Source organism: Hyperoodon ampullatus (genome assembly GCF_949752795.1).
Source record: "Hyperoodon ampullatus genome assembly, chromosome: 19".
In the NCBI taxonomy this organism is placed as follows: Eukaryota; Metazoa; Chordata; class Mammalia; order Artiodactyla; family Ziphiidae; genus Hyperoodon; species Hyperoodon ampullatus.
In genome coordinates this window covers 48,776,193-48,799,542 of record NC_136932.1, presented here as the reverse complement: position 1 = coordinate 48,799,542, position 23,350 = coordinate 48,776,193, and the positions used below count along the sequence as shown (strand labels likewise).

Sequence of the window (23,350 nt, the reverse complement as noted above, 5' to 3'; positions counted from 1 at the left end):
TTCTCTGTGCAAGCCAGGGGAGCATGAGGGACCAAGGTGGCACCTCTCATGGGCCACCCAAACTGCATTTGTAGTCAGCCTGGTAGAAATACCAGGGCTCTCAAGGACTAGGACCGTGGCCCCTGTCCTTGTCACTGTCAGACATTCAGTGAGCTTTCCCTTGATCTCTGAGATGAGAGAACGCAGGCTTCATCCATTACCATGTTCAAACCCGTTCAGCATATTTTGCAGGAAAATGAGGCTCCAAGAGATGAACTAACTTGCCAAAGGTCACAGAGCTGGAAGTGACCTCACCCTGCCTGACCCCAGAGCCCCAAGCATCTAACCAACTGTCCTAGGCACTCTCTGGTTCTGACCCCCCGCGTACAAGGGGCCCACACGTCCACTGACTCAGAATGCCTGGTTCGCTCCTTTGAGAAAGGGGTGCTCCGTCTCTGGGCATAAGCCCCGCCCACCCCGGCCTCAGTGTGGGAGGTGGGAGCCCCCAGAGCTCCATAAGCCATGCAGGGCAATTGGCTCTCCTGGGGGGAGGGGGGCAGAGGGTCCCGGGCCCCTCCCCACAGAAGCCTGGGCAGGCCATGTACATCCCTGAGTGCACCTCGGCTCGTGAGGCCTTCAGAGATGAAGATGCACTGGGGTCAGCTCTGCTGGGGAAGGTTAGCATGAAAACAGGAAGGCTCCGGTGGTCGTATCTTCAGATCCTGGAAGGAGGGGTAGAGCTAGAAACAAGTAAAATCTAAAAGCAGGCAGTAAAAAAAAATAAAAATAAAAATAAATAAATAAAAAATAAAAAGAATAAAAGCAGGCAGTAAAAAAAATAAAAATAAAAAATAAATAAAAAGAATAAAAGCAGGCAGTAAAAAAAATAATAAAAATAAAAAATAAAAAGAATAAAAGCAGGCAGTAAAAAAAATAAATAAATAAAAATTAAAAAAATAAAAAGAATAAAAGCAGGCAGTAAAAAAAAATAACAATAAAAAAAAATAAAAAATAAAAAGAATAAAAGCAGGCAGTAAAAAAAATAAATAAATAAATAAAAATAAAAAATAAAAAGAATAAAAGCAGGCAGTAAAAAAAAATAAAAATTAAAATTGAAAAAATAAAAAATAAAAAGAATAAAAGCAGGCAGTAAAAAAAAAATAAAAATTAAAATTAAAAAAATAAAAAATAAAAAGAATAAAAGCAGGCAGTAAAAAAAATAAAAATAAAAATAAATAAAAAATAAAAAGAATAAAAGCAGGCAGTAAAAAAAAATTAAAATAAAAAAAATAAAAAGAATAAAAGCAGGCAGTAAAATAAAAATTAAAATTAAAAAATAAAAAGAATAAAAGCAGGCAGTTGTCAACTCAGTGCCAGGATGAACTCTGGAAACCAAGGGCTACCCTTGCAGGTAGTGAGGTCTCCATTCCCAAGAGGCTCCAACCAACGGCTGACCTTCCATGGATGGTGAGGCAGAGAGGCCTCCACCTGCCTCTCAGAGGTAAGGTAGTAGATGCCCTCTGGGGACTCTGCCATCAGGATCCAAGCAAGAAATCAACAGCACCCGCAGACGGGGTGATACAAGGAGCGATGAATGAAGGGCTGGTCACAAAGGTGCGGGCAAGGCTTAGGGAAGGCAGTACTGATGGGGCTGTATCCTGAGCCTGGCAGCAGAGAGAGCCATTGCCATGCCTGGGAAAGGGAGAAAGAGCCCGTATCAGAATGGAGCGCTCCCTCCAGGCCCCGAACCAGAGGTGTGCCCTTCCAAGGTGGCACGCAGCTAACGCACAGGGACCCAGCAAATAGAATGGAGAGACTGAATAGCCCAGCCTGACTCTCCCCTCTCCCCCAGTTTCCTACCTGGGCCCACCCTTGGCTGAAGCCAGCCAGCAGCTAGAGGGCAAGGGAGCCCAGCAGTACACTTTATACAAGTGCAGCTCCCAGGGCAGAGAGCAGAGTGGAGGGGATGGGTAGGGGACAAACACTGAGACGCATCTCACCATATGGCTGGCCTCCCTCCCACCCTCTCCTCTCAAGCTAGCTATCCCAGCCGCTGTTACAAAGACAGTTTCCTCCAACCCAAGATTGCTTTGTACCAGCACATCCCTGCCTTAGCCTAGAAAATTCCTCCAGATTTTCAGAGAGGCTTCTTTGCCTCCTCTTCCGTGTTTATTGCCTCTGCGTGCTTCCTGTAATTTGCAAAGATGAAAAATGTAAGCTTTTATTGTGATGTACTTTTCCCTGCCCCATTATGCATTCTGCCCGTGGCTCCCCACCACCACCGACCCCCCCGCCCGGTAGAGCTTCCCAGTCCTTTCTGCAGGCACAGAAAATTCTCCACGGGTAGACTTCACCTGGTGCCGGCCGTGAAGGAGACTAAAAAGGAGACTCTGGCTTCTGCAGGTTGAAGTCTCTTTACCACCCTCCTCCTGATGCAACATCATCTTTCATGTTACGCCGTCAGGGTTTCAGCTTGGTCCCAATTAACAAGGGCTCCTAACGCTGTGTGTGTGTAGTAACTTCCCCGTTCTCTGCACTCTCTCTCTCTGGGGCTTTGAATCTGGTGTTCATGATATGTAAACAAATCCTTCACTGCACTGGGGGTGGGGGGTGCTGCACTCTTTGAAGCAGCTCAGTGTTGAATCTTTTGGTGGTGAGAGGAATAGGAAGATGGGAACAATGCTGTCCAGCACCAGCGGGGTTTATCATCAGGGCTGGCTTCCTGGTTGTGGGGCCACTGCAGTCACACAGGCTCAGGAGGGTCACAGTCTTGGTTTAATGCTTTCCCACTGCTGTCTTGAGTTTCTCCATAAATTTTTAACGAGGTGCCCCACATTTTCAGTTTGAACCCAAACACTGTGTGGGTGGTCCGAGTTCTTTTTGTTGTTGTTGCTGCTGTTGCTGCTGTTTTCTGTGCAGCCCAGCTGCATGTCGGTGAATGAGACCTTCTGCCTTGTGCAACATGGGAGCAAGCCCGTCACTGGGTGACATGTGGTGCTGGTGTTTCCTAGGGTCCAGCCAGACCCTGGCAGACAGCTGGTCAAAGGGCGGGGAACAGTCAGCTCAGCAGAGGACACTCCCTCACTCAGTTTGTTTCATTCAACAAGTAGTTACTGAGCTCTGCTCTGTTGCAGGCACCATGCTAGGGGCTTTAGGGGATACGACAATGAAAGAGCTGTTCCCTTTCTCCAGCATCCACTCAGAACCCCAGGGCTATGAACCAGGACATCTGCTCACGTGAAATAAACCACACCCCTAGTGGGGGAGGAAGAGTGACGAATTGCAAGTCGGAAGACCTGGCTCTTGGACCCTGCTGTGCTCTTGACTTGCTGTGTGACCTTGGGCAAGTCAATTCCCCTCTCTGGACTAGATCACTGCTGCCCAAATGTGTTTGGCCTCAGATAATTTGTATCAGAATCCCTGGGCATGCAAGTTTCCTGGGCTTCACCCCAGAGGAACAGAATCAGAATTTCTAGGGAGTGGATCCCAGGGATGGTCACACAGATCTCCACATGTGATTTCAATGTGCATTCTAGTCTGAGACCATTGGGGGCACGTGGGCAGAGCCTTTGGCTCTAACAGCCTATGCTTGATCACTTCATTTCTTAAAGTGTGTCTTCGTATTTGCACTGATAGTGTGCCATGTCCAGGAAAGGCAGGAGCCGAGGGTCGGTACAGGGCAGGGACTGGAGGGAGGCTGTTATTCACTATCAAACTGGAGAATTACTCCATAGAGGGGAGCTGAGGGCAGTTCTGTGAAGGAAGAGGAACTACCTGGAGATGGGAGAATAAGTGGTGCTTTGGGAGAAGCAGGGTCAGGGAGGATCTGGGACTATAATCATGGGCTGACTACAAATAGGCACCGCTCTGCTGCTCAGAACCCCACCCAGATCTGCTTCTGGACAAGAGACCCCACAGGGGCACCTGCATAGGAAAGCTGGGTGCTCAAGCCCTTGTCACCCCTACTGCTCTGACAGGGCTGGGATCTGCTCACAGGTGACATTCTACAACTGCACTGCCCAGGAAGGTGGTCACCAGCCACATGTGGCTACTTAATTTTAAGTTTAATTAATTAAAATTCAATTGGATAAAAAATAGATAAATAAAGCAGGCCAAAAAGGTAATATGTGAAGTGATGGATATGTTAATTAACCTATACGGGGAATCGTTTCACAATGTATACCTACATCAAATCATCCCACTGTGCACTTTAAATACCATACAATTTTATTTGTCAATTTTGCATCAGTAAAGGGGGGGGTCATTAATTAATTAAATTATAAATTCAGTGCCTCACTTGCATGAGTCACATTTCATGTGGCTAACAGTACCAGGTTGGATAGCAAGGATTATAGAACATTCCATCTTGGTAGAAGGTTCCTCTAGACAGCATTATCCTGAAGAGGGCAGAAACCTTATCCGTATCTCTTCTGACTCCGCCCATCAGCTTGCACGCCCTTCCGTGTTTGTCATGACATGAGAACTTCAGGAATTCACTCTGCTCCAGCCCCTGCTGCTGCTTTTTTTTTTTACATCTTTATTGGAGTATAATTGCTTTACAGTGGTGTGTTAGTTTCTGCTTTATAACAAAGTGAATCAGTTATACGTATACATATGTTCCCATATCTCCTCCCTCCCTCCCACCCTCCCTATCCCACCGCTCTAGGTGGTCACAAAGCACCGAGCTGATCTCTCTGTGCTATGTGGCTGCTTCCCACTAGCTATCTATTTTACATTTGGTAGTGTATATATGTCCATGCCTCTCTCTTGCTTTGTCACAGCTTACCCTTCCCACTCCCCATATCCTCAAGTCCATGCTCTAGTAGGTCTGTGTCTTTATTCCTGTCTTGCCCCTAGGCTCTTCATGACATTTTTTTTTCTTAAATTCCATATATATGTGTTAGCATGTGGTATTTGTCTTTCTCTTTCTGACTCACTTCACTCTGTATGACACACTCTAGGTCCATCCACCTCACTACAAATAGCTCCATTTCGTTTCTTTTCATGCTTCTTGAATGAACTCCCCATCTGAACCCCAACCCAGTCTGAGTAGCCCTGGGCGGCTCTCGCTGACACAGGCCTGCCTGGCTGTCCTCTTTGCCCATTACTCGCAGCACTTCTGACACCAAGGCCTCGTTTCTCATTTCTCCCCGTAACCACAGGTGCCTCCTTCGAGCCTGTCCTACTGGCTCTAAGGTTTCTTAAGCTCACTTATATGGCAGGCACACAGCTTCACTAGCTCTGGAAAACACGTTTTGGCATCTCTCCTCTCCCACCCCCTGCAGCTCACTGAATGTGCTTTTCATTCATCCAAGCATGGGCATCCCTGTATCCCAATATCACTGTGTTCACTTCTCCCCCATGAAAGCCTGTTCTTTGGGCTCCTTGGCCTCTCCTCAACCCCTCTCTTGGGCGGACCTTAGAACACAGCCACTGAAAGCTGGCCACTCAGCCTTCTGCATCTCCCCCATCCTCCCTCTCCCTCGGCTCCCTCCCTGATGTACCTGTGGGCCAAGCCCCAGGCTGGGCCATGGGCACCGGACTGAACAAGAAGCACTCTCCTCTCTTGAGGCATCCGCCATCCATGGGAGAGATGGACACGAAACCACAGGCACACAGGGACGTAGGGGCAAGAGTTTGGATGGAGCGATCTGGGTAAAGAGATGGCGGAAGACGTGTCTCTGCTGGAGGAAAAGGGGAGGTGTTCGCGGGTTTCATGGGATTCTCTAATGCTCCACGGAGATGTGTATGAAAGGATTCCTGGCTGGGGCTCTCTTTTGCCTGAACCTCATGTCAGCCACTGGATTCCTCGTCTAGATTGTGAGAGCCCTGCCTATTCTTCCTCTGGTCCCTGTCTGCCTACTCAACCTTGGCCTGTGCCCCCGACCTTGGAATTCTCACCCAGCTCTGGACGCCTCCCCCTGCCTCAGTCACTGGCCCCCAGGCTGACCTGGGTCCTGCGCACTCACGTGCCTGGCTCCAGCTCTTCCCTCCTCCTCGCCTTTCTCTTCTGTGCCAGCTTTAGAGTGTGTCCCCAAACTCTCCCTACGCTACGGCCCTGGGGCTGGCACACTCCCCCTCCTTGACCTCTGACCTCCATCCCCCCCCGCAGCTTCCCTGATTTCTGCATTTACCCATCCTCTCCCTATTCTCTACATCAGAATACTCCTTGATGTGGATTCTAGATTGGCCTTGCCCATTAGTAAGTGAGTAAAGGTTGGAGTCACAAATCTCTCACTCGTTCATGCAACAGGCATTCCCTGGGTGCCTGCAAGATGCCCAGCCGTGCGCAGGGCCTTTGAGATCCAGAGAGAAAGCCCTGAACTTGGCCTCACGATGCTCAGCCTTGTGGAAGACAGTGAGATAAAGGATTATGACGTGGTGTGGCAGAGGCTTTACCAGGTTTATGTGAAGAACACAACCAAGCAGGAGAAGGAGTGGCTCTGGCTGGGGCTGGGGGCTGAATCTTCAGTGATGAGAAGGGAGATGGTCAGGTGGACCAAGTCAAAGACATTCCAGGCAGAAGGAGATGCATGTGCATCCGTGTAGAGCAGGGATCAGTAACAACCAACCTGGTGGCCCTGGTGGGTTGGAACACACAGTGCCACGAAGCAGAGGGCTGCCCAGAGCAAGGCTGGAACGGGGGCAGGTGAAGGAGATGGGGGTCCTTATAAGTGACTCAGATTTGCATTTTGGAAAACTCAAGCTTCAGGCTGTTTGCAAAGAGTAAGAGAAGGAGACCCAGGAAAGGCTGATAGATCCCATAGGTGCACTTCCCGCCAATTATGAGCACCAACTTATAGGATGAGCCAGGCTCTGCCATCCCATCCCTTTCTGCTGTCCCTCCCCGCCTCACTGCCGAGGGCCGTTTCTCCTGCCAAAGAACAAAAGGGGAGAAGCTTCTCTTCTAGTTGCCCATTTCCTGCAGCTCCAAGGGGCTTACAGGAAAGCCCCGTGTTTTTATTTCAACTGCTGTATCATCGTGGTTTCCTTCTCCTGATCTCCTCGCCTCAGCTCATGGCCCAGTAGAGAAGTTAGTAAATAAAGAGAATAGGTGCTTAACTCACTTCATAAATCTCATTCTATAGTTTTGGAAATTGAAGCAAAAAGTTGGTTGGCCTAGCTGACCTGAATTCGTTTCTGATTGCTACTCTAACAGATTGCCACAACCTTAGAGGCATAAAACAACACGAATTTATTATCTTACAGCTCTGGAAGCCAGAAGTCAAAAATGTATTTTAAGGTGTCAGCAGGGCTGCATTCCTTCTAGAGGCTCTAGGGGAAATCCATTCCCTTGCCTTTTCCAGCTTCTGGAAGCAGCCTGCATCCCTGGCCTTATGGATCCTTCCTTCCTCCATCTTCAAAGACAGCAGCATAGATTTTTCCACATCTCTCTGGCTCTGATCCTCCCGCTTCCCTCTTGTAAGGACCGTTGTGATCACATTGGGCCACGTGGATGACCAAGGACAATCTCCCCACCTCAAAATCCTTAGTTACATTTGCAGCATCCCTTTCACCAATGTAAGGTAATATAGCCACAGTTTCCAGGGATGAGGATGTGCACATCTCTGGGGGGCCATGATTCTGCCTGCCGTGGGGCCTTTCCAGCATCCTTTTGAGCTTTTCAGTCCCAGGACTCCATGAGCATCTGTTATCATTGACCCATGGCTCTGTCCATCTTTGTTCTTTCAGAGGAAACGACGTTTGAAGCAGGCGTGAAGGTTCAGATCCACAGTCAGTCTGAGCCGCCTTTCATCCAAGAGCTAGGCTTTGGGGTGGCACCAGGGTTCCAGACTTTCGTGGCCACACAGGAGCAGAGGGTAAGTCCCCAGGGCTCTCTGGATCAGTGGTCCTTGGCCTCTCCCGGCCACCCGCCACGTAAGGAGGAGAAATGGGATTCCCACTCCTGGAAGGCTCTGAATCCACCAAGAAGCCTGGAGCAGTGCTGGGCTGAGTAAAGAGACTCACCCTGAAATTGGGGAAATGTATCAGGCTAACCTCTGTAATCCAATTCTCCTGTACCGCCTGTCGGTTTCTGCAATTGGGCATGAGGGAAACCCAGCTTATTTGCTTTTTCACTCAACTGGTTGGGGGTATTTTTCCCAAAACGTTCTGGGAAAAAAAATCTTTGTTGGGGTGGGGTGGGAGTCCAGTGGATGCTGAGGGAAATTGCTCATCAGGGTTTGGTGTGTTTCATCACTGTGTTAATACAAAGCCAAGTGGCCTGCAAAAAGGAACAGGGATGGAGCATCACTCTCTTGTAACAGGGTTTAAGTGGAGGGAAGCCTCTTCATGGGTTCCTGTCTGCTCTCTGATTTAGCACCGGGGGAGGGACCCTCCCAGCCAGCCAGGACTTCTACATCAACTCTGTGAGTCCATGGAGTGAGGACTGGCACAGATGGGACATGGCTTACACACGTCAGAAGGGAGACCTTTGTAAATTCTCAGTGGGGAGGAAGCCTCCAAACAGGACGGCAGAGAGACATGAGGATGCTTTTTTTCTCTTATCTCCCGGTTTGCCTAGAATAAAAGCTGGAGAGCCTATGACTCTGAGGGAGTCCTAAACCAGGTCACCCAAGACAATGTACCCTGGGAGGCCTGGAGCCAAGGATGAGGTGAATGAGTGACAGGGAGCCCAGCTCTAGGGTGTGAGGGAAGGAGAATCCGGAGCACGAGAGGAGCAGTCAGCAAAGAGATACACACGTAAGTCAGGAGCTCTGCTGGTTTTTAAAATTTGACCCAAATCATCTTTCATCCAGTACTGATCGCTGATTCCTTAGCCATTTTATAAAGCGATCTTCTGTATTGGAAACTGGTTTTAACTCTCTAAGCGAGCTGTAGTTTTGAATCTCTGGGAAAACATGATGGCACAAGCCTCATGAACTATTCCCTGTACTTAATGCCTGGGCAGTTGCTAAAGATCAAGGTCAGCCTCCACTGCAACACGTAGCAGGTGGGATGGTGGCTCTGAGACTGGGGTAGAGAAGGCTGGGAGGTTGGCCCAGCAACTAAGGGGCTCCGAGATAGAGGCAGGCAGTGTAGGCAGAAGTGGAGTATTCAAGAATGTGCAAGATGGGAGCCTGGTGGAACAACTAGAAAACTGCATCCTAGAGGACAAAGAGGGAGGGCATGAAGCAGACCGCACAAAGCCAAGTTCAAGGCTGAGGATTTGAATCAGGAATTGTAAACGCAGACTAGCAGGTCAAGGTGTGCAGAGAGCCCAGAGCCCAAGCTATTAGCCTGGGTGTAGTAGCAGGCCTTCCTTCGAGTACTGTCAGATAAACAAAGCAGCAAGGACAGATTTAATCAGTAATATACTATTGCAATAGGGAACAGGGTTCAGCCTGAACTGAACTCAACTTCGATTTGTGCAGAAGGCGCTTGGCGTTTTAAAGGGAAAACGAGGGGAAGGGTTGGGGGGATAGAGGTTGCCTGAGCAGAGTCAGGGAAATGAAACATTACAAAAAGCCGGAAGTTAGGGGGTGGGGGTCAGTGCATGTGGAACCCATCCAAGTCTGCTAATAGGACCCCATCATAGTTAGGCTTCTCTCCTCCTGCAGAGACAGGGAGACAGGGGCCCTACCTTTTGGTCTTGGCAGGAATGAACAAACAGTAAATTCTTTTGGCAGTCTTGAGTTCTTAGGCAGGGACTTTAAGGGGGCTAGGGTCATCCCAGGGGATTTGGCTTTGAGCTGTGAGAAACTACGTTAGTGTAAAAACGTGTTGAAGACACAGTCATTTTCGTAAAGAGCTTTCGTTGAATATTTCAAAAATACTAAATATTCTCGAGCTCACTGGAGAATCCAGAATAAATACTACCTGGAGTTTTGCCCTCTGTTTGTCTCCTGCTCCTGGGCTTGTGTGGCCTAAGTAGTATTACGCTACCCTGAACAGCATACTTCATCCAAGCGCAGTAACACAAGCTGCACCTTTTTTGGATTTCTCCTGGCCTTTTTTATTTCCTTTATACAAATGTGATTTTTCAGAAGTCGATTGTTAACACTATTCTAGTTCTGTTCTTCATCTACACTATCCGTTTCAATGAAAATGAAGTGCTAATGACAAGAAAGAAAGAAGAAAGAAAGGAAGGGAAGGAAAGCAAGAAGGAAACTATGTTAGTGTTTGTCCAAGTCTTTGTAGGCCAAGGTTGAGGCCTCATGGAGAAGGGGACACAGAGGAGCCTGGCTAGTCCTCCCTTTTCTGTGTGATGTGAGTCAATCTACCTCCCTTCGAAGAACCAGGCATGGGTTAGACTAATAAGTGTGTCCATGAATTCTTTGACTATTTAATGGTGAATTTGGGGCTAGTTTTCCAATGCAAATCTGACCTTGCGTTTTGTGGAAAGTAACCACCACCCTGATCCTGCATGACTTACCTGTACTGACACCCCTCTGGTGTCCACATCGCTATTACCATGCAGAGGAAGTGAACAGCCTTCCTTGAAACCCACAGGGTAACTCCATCTCCCCGCTAGCGAAGGTTGGAAAGAAGGAAGCTCTCTGTGCTGCTGTGTCATTGGCTTCCCCACTCCGCACTGACCCCCCTTACTGACACCAGAGAAATTTCTGGGCCTGGTGGGAATCTGGAGCTGATAACTTCTCAGAACCCTTACGTCTCTTTCTCTTCCCAACATGAAACAGAGGGACTCCCCGTGGCGATCAGGGACAGAACATATTCCCAGCTTCAGAGGACAAATTCATGGTTGGCTTTGAAGTATATTTTCAGAAAATCAGCCTCATTCATATTAGCATTACTATGGTTATTTTAAGTAATAATAAGATATTTGGTTAAACATTTTACAGTCTTCAAAGCATTTCCACACCATCTCATTTCATCATTTCATTCATATTAATAGAGAAATACAAAGACACATCCTGGAGCTAAATCTAATAATACATTATGTTTACATGTATATAAAAGAGCATATTCATAGGAAATAAGACTGGAAGGAAAAATAAGGCAAAATACCCACAGTGGGGGAATTCTGAATGATTTGTTTTCTTGTCTGGGTTTGCCACATGTCTTATAATGCGGCTTTGTTTTATTTACTTGTTGAGCAAATATTTGTTGAACACCTACTATGGGTGAAGCGATCGGGATACGGTGGTGAGTGAAACAGACCCAGTGTCTGTCCTTAGAGAACCTACATATTAGTGGTTTCTTTCACATAGGAAAAATAACCGTTAAATAATCTTAAGCCAAGTATAATTTGGGGATTGGCCCCCATTGGTATATTCTCAACTCTGCCATTAGTACTAACCTATCCAGCGGACCCTGGTTCTCAAACATTGATTCTAAGATGCGTATTTTTTTCACATTTTAATATTTTTGAAATTGGGGCTTGTTGCACGTCCGTTACAACTGGCGATGTTTTTTCTTTCTTGATGGCACATAAAATCACAGTGGTCTTACAACCTATAGCGGCTACACTGTTCCCATTCCAAGATTCTGCTGCTTCAGCTCAAAGCTTAAGGGAATCTTGGAAGAAGGCCAGAGATGACAAGACTATTTGGGGGGCAGAAGACCCTTTCCTAGAAACTTGGTGTGAATCATGCTAGGGAAATGGACTCCTGAGTGAAAGCTCTGAGCGGAACTGGTAACTTACAGGACTCCTGCCATGAATCCCTTTGTAAATGGGAAAGTCCTTTTGCCTGGTAAAGTCATCCCACCCGTGCAAAATTACACACGCACTTCTCTCAATATTTTTCACTTTACTTTGTCATCCAAAAGAACACACCACTGGGCTGTAACCCAGACCAAAGATTGTTTTTTTACATCTGTATTTGCCCTAAACCCAAATAAGCCAAGGTGTGCCTCTGCCTTCCTTGGACAATCTGAGAAGTGCCCCCCTGACTCAGCTGCTGTAGGAGCCCCTGCACCATCCCAGGACCCCCACCACCAGAGACAGGCAGTGGGATAACACGCTGAGAGCAGAAACAGAACACGGAGGGAGAGAACAGTTCCTTCTACCTGAGCGCACACTCCCCGCCAGGAATTAAGCTGCAGAGACACTTGACCTGCATTATTTCATTTATTCCCCACAACAACCCCAAAAGGGAGATATCGTTATGCCATGTTCCAGATGACAAAACTGCACAGCCAAGTCACTTGCTTCAGGTAGCCGAGCTAAGGGAACTGCAGGGCTCAGCTTTGAGCACAGATCTATCTGGGGAGAGAAAACCAGACAGGGAGCCCACAGGCCTGGATTCTAGTCCTGACTGCGCCAGGAGAACTTGGACAGGTTGCCTCCGTCCCTGGGCCTCAGTGTTCCCATCCACAGAATGGAAGGGCTGGGTTAGATGACCTCGAAGGGCCTCCAGCGTTAGCAGCCTGGGGGTCACTCAAGCACACAGGAACCACCTGCAAGTTTGGGCAATAGCAGTTTGGCACCTGCTCTGCCACCTGCAGACTCCCTCCTTCATGCCAGCTGGCGTGGGGTGCTGTTAAGGTCCATGTGGCAAGGACATGTGAGATAAACCCCCCTCCCCTGGTCTGAGAGTCAGAACCTGGGTTCCCACTAGTGAGAAGCAGGGGGTGGGGTACGTAGCCACCCTGAAACTTTAGAAGAGAGGCTCTGGCCGTGCTCCTTGGTCGTGCCTCTTCCCCAGGCCACACACATGGCAGCCACGTGGCTGCCCTACTTAAAACCCTTAAATTCCTGGGCTTCCTGTAATTTGCAAAAGCCCAACCCCTAATGGCGTCCGAGGTCCTGTTCAGCCTGGCCCCTGCATCCCCACCTCTCCAGCCTCATCAGCTGCCCCTGGTTGACCAACCTGTCCCCTGCATCCCAGTGTCGGAGAACCATGCACCAAATACACCATGCTCTCTGATGCCTGCCTCTGTGCGTTTGCCCCCACTGTTCTTCTGCCCAGCATCCCTTCCTGGTCTTACCTACCTGGCAAAGGCCTAGTCCTATTTCTAGCTACTGCTCAAAGAGCACAGCCTCTAAGAAGACCTTCCCCGTCCTGTCCTGCCACCCCCCAAGGAGCAGCTAGTCGCTCCATATAACACCTTATACATTCATTTATTCCTTCAGCAAATATTCACTGAGCACCTACTTTGCTGGGAAGATGAAGATGAGGGAGACCTGGTCCCGCCTTGGAGCGCTCACAGAATCAAGCAGGTTTCTCAGCAATTTTATCCCACTCCTAAGAGATACAAAACTCTCCCTGCAGAATCTACCTCCCCTTGTGCATCCCTGCCCCTACACCTGCCTCTTACGAACTGTCTTCCTTAGCCTCCATCAGCCCTTGGCTCACTTAGGCTGGGAGCTCCCTGAGAGCAAGGATGGTGTCTCTCGGATTCTCTATCCCCCGTGCCTTGCTTAGATATGAGCTCAGTAAGTGTGCAGGATTGAAAGAATGAATTACACACTAACGCTCACATCTGCACTCTGGGCCCCAAGAGCACTCAGATGCTGCGCTCCAGCACTCTCCCTGCCTCCTCCTCCCCCGCCTGCCAAAACGCCCATTAAAATCTGCCCTGGGGGGCTTCCCTGGTGGCGCAGTGGTTGAGAGTCCACCTGCCAATGCAAGGGACGCAAGTTCGTGCCCCGGTCCGGGAAGATCCCACGTGCCGCGGAGCGGCTGGGCCCGTGAGCCATGGCCGCTGAGCCTGCGCTCCGCAACGGGAGAGGCCACAGCAGTGAGAGGCCCGCGTACCGCAAAAAAAAAAAAAAAAAAAAAGGAAATCTGCCCTGGGGGCCCTCCTTCTCCCTGAGGCTGTGGAGCCAGGCTGTGATGGATGATGGTATCTGTATCATTTCTGGCTGCACACTTAGAGATCCTAATCAAAGCAAAAGCTCATGAAAGAGGTCAGGGCTGGAGACAGAGATCTGGAAGCCATCTGTGTGCACAAGGGTGGATGGAACAGATGGGAAGGTCCTCACCGAACTCTGGACCATGGGGAGAATTAAATGAGTGAGCGAATATATGTGAAAGAGAAAATCTGGGACATTCATGTAGTAAGAGCACAACATCTCCTACGTTGACGTCACCAGTCAGACTCTTTGCCCCTAACTGAAGGCGATTGCTAATTCTGATGGGACTTCCTGTCATGATTTGATATAAGAAAATTTTCATCATCTCCCACTTCCTCCTCAAAGAGCCTGGCGGTGAGTCTTGTTTTCTAAATGTTTATCCAATGTGTCCATCAAATCTTTATTCAACCACCCTGCCCATACTTCTTAGTGGGACTGAGAATGAATCTGCAGACCCTGGGCAGTCGGTTGGCCACCAGCCTTATTGTTCAGAAAGTTTTCGGGGAAACATGGCCCTGCGTTTATATTCGAGGTTCTCGGAAATGCCTTGGGGAACCAGAGTTGCTAATCACTGCCCAGATATACCCCGTTCTCACCAAGAAGCTCTTCTACTACCAGTCTGGAGCCATTGGGAATGAGAAGGTTTCCAATTCCACAACCTGGACTGTGTGTCTGTTCCTCACTTGGGCTGTATCCAGAGTACCATGAGAATGCGCACGGGCACACCACACCCTGCATCAAGCAGCTGCTCACTAGCCTCTTTGGGGCTGTAGCTACACAAGGCAAACACAAATGTTTGGGTCCCGCCGGCCCCGGTTAGGTCACTGGCAGGCTGTGTGGGCACGATCGGCTCCTACAGAAGCCTAAGCCTTTATCATCAGCGTAGGTTGGCCGCATCTCCAGTTTTTGGAGGGGATCCCACCATGGCTCACAACGAGACACAGTATCCCTGCCTCTACCCCCAAATTAAAAAGGCCCAGATGTTGGGTGGGGCGCCCCCAAATGCTTCTGACATCTCCTCTCAAGCTTCCAAATACAACTTCCTAAGTGCCTTTCAAAAGAGAAGACTCATTTATCAATCTGACAGCTAGATCCATGGTCCTTAATATGCTTCACGGGCCCCGTTAAAAATGGAGGCTTGCCCAGTTGTGTTTTTCAAGTCAGGGGAGAGAATTTGTTCCACATGCCTTCAGCAACTTCCAGACTGTCAAAGCTGGAGCCGCACAAACATGGTAGCATCCAGTTCTGCTCCAGAAAGCGCCGGGGAGGCACCAGAAGGCAGGATAGCCTGCTATGTGGCCGTCCCTCCATGCTCAACAGGGAATAGTGTTTCCCATACATAGATGAAAATAAGAATCAATTAAGCATCTACTAGCTTAGCTACTTCCTCACATGTTGCCACCCCTCTTCGAAGGGAGAAATATCTTCAGATCCCCAGATGGTTTTGCCAAGAGTCAGGTTTTCACCTTTTTTTCCTACACAATGAGAGTTCGTTTTTGTCAAGGTGGAGGTGATGACAGGGCATAGAAGAGGAAGGAAAAGGGTCCTTAAAAGAAGTGTCGCTTGGCTAGGATGAGCAGATGTGCTCAGCTCTGTTGGGGGAAATCTCAAAGCAAATAAAACATGCTTGAGATATGGGGATGTATGTATACGTGTAGCTGATTCACTTTGTTATAAAACAGAAACTAACGCAACCATTGTAAAGCAATTATACAATACATTGTAAATATGTTAAAAATATTTATAAATATGTTTTAAAAATGCTTACGTCTTAGAAAGAGGTAAAATTACTCTATTTTGCCTACTCTCTGACTTCCAGCCTCTCCTCCTCCTTCCCTCCCTAAAGGAGTCTCCAAAGAGTTGTCTAGACTTGCTTCTCTCTACTTCCTCACCTCCCTTTCACTTCCCGGCCCTCCTCTAGCATCCCACGGAAACTCTTTGTCATCAAGGTGGCCCGTGAAATCTTTGTGGCCAAACCCAATCTGTGTCGGTAAGGACACTCCTCACTTCATCCCACCTGGTTTCCCAGCAGCATGTGGACTGTTGGCCACGCCCTCCCTGAGACCCTCTTCTCCCCACTCTGGTCTGGTTTTCTTCCCACCTCTCTTTCTGCTCCTCCTGAGTCATCTTCATAAGCAATTCCTTCTCTGTTCACCCCTGAGATGATGGGCGTCCCAGGATGCTGGTCTTCGCTTGTCCCATTCTGCAATTCCCTTGAATGAGCTCACCCTTTACCATGACTTTCAAAGCACTACCCCCAGCCCAGATCTCTTTCCTGACCCCCAACCCGGGGCTCCAGGTACTGACAAATGCCTCCCCTCGGAGTCCCGTGGGCTTCTCAAATCAAAAGTCTAAACTGAACTCATCCTCCTCCCCCGCCCCACACCTCGACCCCAGAACTGCTCCCCCAGCCACAGTCCCCCAACCCTGTAAATGGCCTGAGTACAAATACGCACTCCCTAGATGGTGACCCTGTGCCTCATTTCCTCATCTGTAAAATGGGAATAATGATGGTTTCTATCCCAGAGAGTGGCTAGAAGGCTAAGTGAGTTAACGTGTGTGTGCAGAACAGTTCTGGCATCCAGCAAGTGCTCGATAAACACTAGCTATCACTATCGCCCACTCCAGACACTACTTTAATTCAGTCCTTCATGACCTCTCTCCTGGGTAAGAACAGCAGCTGCCTGGTTGGTCTCCCTGCCGCCCACCTTGTCCCTCTCCAGTCCATTCTCTGCATCAACACGAATCTGAGCATCTCCCTCCCTCATTGCTTCGAGGATAAAGTCCAGGACCCTCTTCACAGCCCTTTCTGTTCTGGCTGCTGCCTACCTTTCAGCAGCATCTTCCTCTACTCTCCCGGCCTCCCACGCAAAGCACCAGCTCTCCTCAACTGTGTGCAGTCATTTCCAAGCATCACATGCTATCTCCTCTCTCTCCCTGCCAGCAACACCCTTCCCACCCTTTCGTCACCTAATTTGTATGAGTCCTTCCTTCGAGATTCAGCTCTAATGTTCCCTCATCCAGAAGGCCACCCTGGAGTATTCTGTGTGAATCTCTGGCATAAAATTTACACATGGTAATCATCTGTTTACCTATCTCTCTCCCTACCAGATTGTGAGCTCTCTGAGGATATGACTCCATCTTATTTCTGTTCTTTGTATTTCAGCATTTTGTATAGTGCCTTGCATATAGAAGATACTTGATAATTATATTGAATGGAATGAATGACTCAGTGACTCAGCTTTCTCTAGTTGCGGCGAGCTGGGGCTACTCTTTGTTGTGGTGCGCGAGCTTCTCATTGCAGTGGCTTCTCTTGCTGCAGAGCACGGGCTCTAGGCGCGCGGGCTTCAATAGTTGTGGCTCGTGGGCTTCAATAGTTGCGGCTCGCGGGCTCTAGAGTGCAGGCTCAGTAGATGTGGTGCACTGGCTTAGTTGCTCCAGGCATGTGGGATCTTCCCGGACCAGGGCTCGAACCCGTGTTCCCTGCATTGGCAGGCGGATTCTTAACCACTGTGCCACCAGGGAAGCCCCCTACTTTTTCTTCCTCAGGAGACAAGTTAATAAATCAGAACATTCTTTGGTTGGGCCATGCTACCCAGTACCACGTTCTCTTTTGATTCATGAGCACCATCTGAACTCTGAACAGGGTGGCCTTGGTTTCCGATGCCTGTTGTTTTTATATATAGGGCAAAAGAAAAAAAACAAACTGTAGAGGACACCTCCTTATGCTGGCTGAAAGCTTTTTCTGGCCAACTGGGAAGGCTAGAGAGTCACAAACAAATCTTTTAGAAATATCAACCAGAATGAATGTATGAATGAATGAGTGCGAACAGTCCTGCTGATGGTCAGATTCCCTTGGCAAGGGCAGGGGACAGGGGGCCTGGAAAAGACCTCTCTTTCCTATTTCTCCCCTCCTCCTTCCTCCTGAAAACGACTCTTGCCCTCCAGGGATGGCGAAGTCCGAACGTTTGTTTATGTTGTTACAAATGGACTGAACAGCCCCTGTAATCATTCGCTGTGGGCAAGTAAATCTTAGTGCTAATCTGTTAGCTCTAGCCCTAAAATAGCTCCAGTTTCTCACCTGCTGAGATCTACCTCCTTTTGGCATTTAAAACATTTTAACAACAGCCATCTGGCTATTAACACAAAGTTACCTGAATAACCCAAGTTATTTGCATGTCTTGCTCCATCGATCAGAGTATGCTGTCTGAAGGCAAGGACTCTGAGCAACTAGCACAGACCCTAATGCTGTAAATCGATCAATCAATCAATCAATTAATTAATTAATTGCAGAGTGAATCACTATTGGCTAATGAATTGATTCAAACCCTGTAGCACATCCTATCATGGAACAAAAAACTCATTCCTAAATGAGAGTCATCACTCCTCGATGTGTCTGCTTTTTACTTTTTTTTTTTTTTTGGCCATGCCATGCAGCATGTGAGATCTTAGTTCCCTGACCAGGGGTCGAACCCATCCCCCCTGCAATGGAAGCATGGAGTCTTAACCAGGGAACCTCCAGGGAAGTCTCATGTTTTATGTTTTAAGATAGCACACCCAGTCCTTTGACACAATTAGGTGACAAAGGACAGGAAGATAGCATTTGGCCAAGGTCTCTAGGAGAGCCAAGAAGACTGTGAAAGGAACAAGCAGAAGGGGAACAGGGCCCCAGAAAAGATGACACCCATCTCTGGAGAGGGCAGACAAGACATCTGTTGAGTAGAGTGTAAACTGGTAGGGCCTTTTGGGCTAGAGATGTGGGTGGGGACTTAGCAGCATCCATTCAAATAAAAAAGCATACCTCCTCTTCAAAGGAGAGCAATTTTCCTTCTTGGAATCTGACATAAAGAAATATTGGGGCTTCCCTGGTGGCGCAGTGGTTGAGAGTCCGCCTGCCGATGCAGGGAACACGGGTTCGTGCCCCGGTCCGGGAAGATCCCACATGCCGCGGAGCGGCTGGGCCCGTGAGCCATGGCCGCTGAGCCTGCATGTCCGGAGCCTGTGCTCCGCAACGGGAGAGGCCACAACAGTGACAGGCCCGCATACCGCAAAAAAAAAAAAAAAAAAAAAAAAAAGAAATACTTACACATGTACCCCAAGAAGCATGGATGAAGGTCTTTTCTGCAGCTCTCAATTTTTGTGAGAGTAAAAATTTAGAAACAATTTAGTTCATCAATGAAATGATGATTAAATTAAGGAGGGCAAATGCATATGTGTTTCCCCCAACCCCCTGCAACAGTTAAAATGGGTAAGAAAGATCCAGAGGTCCCTTGGGGAAATTTTCCAAGACATATTGATAAGCGAAAAAAAAAAGAACAACACATACAATGTGGTCTCATTTGTATTAAAATACCACCACACTAAACTAAACTATATATTTATAAATGCACATGTATGCACGCACGGTAGCGCACAGAAGAATTCTGGAGATTTTTAAATTCTGGAGAATTTAAAAAATACTGACAGGTGCTCAGAGGAAAAGAACAGAATTGAGTGTTTAAGATTTTCCACTTTTTCTGGATCCCTGGAATATTTATAACGAGAATGCACTTGTGTATTCATGTATTAATTGTGCAACTTTTAAAGACGTGCGTAATGCAGCTATTTACAAGTATGTTTTCTGGTTTGGACCCGGCATCTAACAGACTGGCTCACATACCGGGGATGGGGTGCTACTCCCTGCAGCCAGGGACAGCCTCCTCTCCAGGCTGGTCCTGCAATTCCTTCCCCAGCAGACAGCCTCCACTGGACCCTGCTTCTGCTCCCGGCACACGCAGAGGCCATAGGGAAAGGCCTGCAGCTCTGAAGTTTCCCTTCTAGGAAAGAAAATTTGTAAAGATTTTTGTCTGGTTTTGAAGTTTAAAACAAAAAATGTCCCCACCCTACCCCCAGGCCTGGGGCCAGAGTCCACAGTTCCCAAAGATTGAAGAGCACAGCGCCTGGCACCATGCTGGTCCTCCAGCCACATGGAACGGGTTTAATTAGTCCAATGGGTTGGATGAGATTGAATTAGATTGGATCGGGTTGATTAGGTTGGATTAGACTGATAGCGATCCTTGTTAATTCCGTAGCTCCTAAAATTGTACTCTGCTCTTCCCTGCCTCAACAGTGCATCCGAGGGATGTCCCCACTCTCAGTTTTCATCCCTGCTATGAGCTTGACATCATCTCCCTGCCCCACCGTAAAGGCAACAGGTACCATACTTCCAGGTCTTTCCCTTCACGCATCTGTCTCTGGGACTGAGACACTCCTGTGCGTGTCCCCACACCGGCCCCAGTGCTCAGTACATGATAAGACCTCAGTCAATGTGTATTGAATTGAACTGAACTCAGCCCCCCAAAACTCCAAGAAAAGATCTGGAAGGAGCCAGCAGGAGGAACAGACCCAGCCGGGGCAGGCGGTGCTCCACCTGGGGTGGTCAGGGTGCTCTTGAAGTTAAACCCCAGACCCACTGCTGGCACAGCTGCTTCTATGACCCAAAGGGTAAAGGATGATGGGGACACTCTGGAGCTTGGTGATGGCAGATATAGGAGAGGTAGCTGAGCTTAGCCACGTTTAGAACCTCAGTGAGGAAGAACACAGGCAAGGCCTCCCCACCTGTCAGAGGAGATACAACAGCATGGGAGACATCACTCTGTGGAAAACACTGAGTCCAGAACCTTTCTAAATGCATCCTACCCATTGTCTCGGGTGTGCTTCTCAAATCTAATAAGGTAGAAATGATTGGAAACCATTTTACAGAAAATCAAACTGGAGCACAGAGAAGTTAAGACACTTGCCAAGGACACACAGCCAGGAAGTAGTACAACCTGGAATCGGGATCAGCTGGACCCCAAAGCCTAGAACTCGAACAATTTTTAGAAATACCGCCTTCAGTTACCCTGGCATGCTCTGCTTTTATTTTGTCCAGAACAGGACATGCTCGGAGGAACCCAGACTGGGAACAAGGCCTCCTCCTAGGCAGGTGCTGTGAGAAGCCCCAGGTGTAGGGGAAGGAAGGCCAGCTCAGGAAATGGAAATTACTAGAAGGCCTGGGGAAAGAGGAGGGGGCCACTCAGACAGAGGCACAGTGCCTCCAAAAAGGATGGAGAGAGGGGCATGGCCAACAAATAGACACAAAAAAGAGCCAACGGCAGCTGTCATGGGTCCTGTGGGCCAGTGAGCTCTTAATACATGCTCAACGTAGAAGATTTGGGGGGAAACCAAAAAAATAGGAAAAAATAACCCATAGAACCCCCACTAGAGGAAGGAATGGTTATGCTTCTGATATCTTTCCTTGCCGTTTGGTATCTGTGTGCTTTGTTGTTTGTTTCTGCCTTAGTTAGGGCTCTTCGGGTTACAAGGAGCAGGTGGCCTTCAGAGGATAAGCAAAGAAAGGGCCAAGGTTCCTGAAGCCTGCAGAAGGGCGTGTAGAGAGAAAAGACGGCACAGACAGCCTGTGGCATCTGAAACCCAGAACAAAGGACCCGCTCTCTCTTACCCCATCTGTGCTTGTCTCTTGCTTTGTCTCCTCTCCCCCCTCCCCCTCCCTCCTTGTCACTCTTTCTCTCTCACTCCTTTCAGAGGCCACATGTGACATCCTCACACCTCTCAGTCTGCTCTCTCTCCCTACTGGCAGGCTTCCTAACCCAACTGACACATCTACACATGGTTTTACCTCCTCATAACCTCCGCTTGCCCCAAGCCCATGGTGGCTGGGCCCTCTCAGGAGGACTTTGGTTGGGCAGGTTCCGACAATCATCTCTAGTCCAATTTGTTCGTTGGACTTGGATTTTGTTGTCTCCTTTTGTCCTGAACATCACTTCCCGTGAGCATCTTCTCCTGTCGTGAGATCTCTTTAACGTCAGTGGTAGCATTCCATCACAGTTCATAGAGTGGAGATGCCCTAGTGGACACCATCATTTTTTGTCCTTAGACTCTCAGGACCACGGGTGTGATGGTGGAAGTGAGTGAGCACTGTGCACCAGGCACTTTATCCAGGCTGCCTCATCACGACCACCTTGCAATGGGCTTCCCTGTGCCCATCTTACAGATGGAGAAACTGAGGCTTAATAGTGGAAAGAGTAGTGGACAGTGCATGTCACTACTAAGATGCCAAACCCAGACCTTTCAGCTTCCAAAGCTTGTGCTCTTTCCCCCCACACCCTGCTCTGAGCTCACAGGCCACCAAAGGAGCCAGGCCTTCTGACCACTCGTGTAGGCAGAATTCCCGGTAACTAAGGAACTGAGACCCTCGATTAAGAAGAATCCATTTCAGAGCTCCATATCTCTTTCTGATGCCAGCTTCTCTTCAAATGTGATTGATGTTGCTTTATTTTACAATATTTACGCTAATCTTATGGCTATTCCCCCAGGATTACCCATTTCTTCAATTGGTCCTAGTAGAAATGAGGATGAATCACTGTTGAAATTTTCCAAGGAAACACACTCCCATTTTGCCCACACCCCATGGCAACAGTCAGAAAACACAGGGTTGTACTGTCCATGCTATGCATTTAGGCAGCACAAGGGGCCCGCCTGGGACTACATTCATTGTGCACTGCTTTCCCGGGGGTTTTCTAGCAGCGGAATGGATTACTCATCTCCTTCTCAGTGGGGAGATGCAGATGCAGAGCAAGGATGAAGGCTGAGCTCCCTGCCTGCTGCCTTGCAGGGAGAGAGGAAGCAGCAAAGGCAGCCCCAGAGTGGAGGACAGAGGCCCTGGTTATAATCCTGACTCTGCCATTCATTCTTTAGGCAGCCATGGGCAGGTCACTCTACTCATTGGGCCTCAGACTCTCTACCTGTCAGATGGGCTAATAATGCCTACTGATCTCACTTGGCTCTTGAGAGAATCAGATTTGGTAAGAACTATGCAAGCACTTCAGTTGTAAAGGAGCTCCATCACTCTCTTCTGCATGGAGAGGTGATGACACAGAGTCGGGCACACCTGATTCAAATCCACTCTTTACTGGAGCAAAGCATTTAAGTCCTGCTATTAAAATGAGCCTGGTGTTGAGACGGCTTAGACTGGTGGTGGCAGCAGAGACTCTGATGCTGGCATCCAACCAAGACATAGTAACAGAGTGGGTTTATCCTCTCACCTAAAACAACTGCCCCCCCCCAAAAAAAAAAAACTTTTTCAAGTGTTATGAATATCAGGCAACAAAGAACAGTGATCCCAGAGAGATGGGAAACAAAAATGTTGAGCACTATGACAGCCCTAGCTTGCATCCTTAGAGAGTTTCCAGGCCACAGTGCCTGCAGGGGGACCCAGGCAGAGCCCCAGGGATGCCCTGAGTTGAGGACATTTTGCTGAGGGTCCAGGAAGACCAAGGCAGCTAGAGCTCACAAGACAGAGTATTAAAGAGGAGAGGAAGGCACAGAGAAAGAACACTGAAGATCTACAGAAGGGTCCCCCCTTCAGAATTCAGGCTCCTGATTGGGGTGTGCATGTGAGAAAACTACCCAAGGGCAGGGAAAGAATGACCCAAGAGGGTTAGAAGGAGCAGTGCCCGACATTCACACAGAGCTGGGGATAGTGCCTATTCCTACCAGCCAACCTGGAAACCCTCACAATTTCTGGGACGTGGAGAAATGTATCCACAAGGGTCTTGCCTCAGTAGTGGGGAA

At 48.5% G+C, this 23,350-nt stretch overlaps 1 protein-coding gene across 2 annotated transcripts in view; it reads left to right on the top strand.

Moving 5' to 3' along the window:
- ASIC2 (acid sensing ion channel subunit 2) overlaps window positions 1-23,350 on the top strand; it is a gene marked incomplete at both ends in the record, with an annotated part of 990,230 nt that overhangs the window by 926,420 nt on the left and 40,460 nt on the right. For both annotated transcript variants that reach the window (XM_079725475.1, XM_079725474.1), the window contains one exon: window positions 7,672-7,799. In XM_079725475.1, the coding sequence (XP_079581601.1) occupies window positions 7,672-7,799 (128 nt within the window). The remainder of the gene's footprint in view (window positions 1-7,671; window positions 7,800-23,350) is intronic.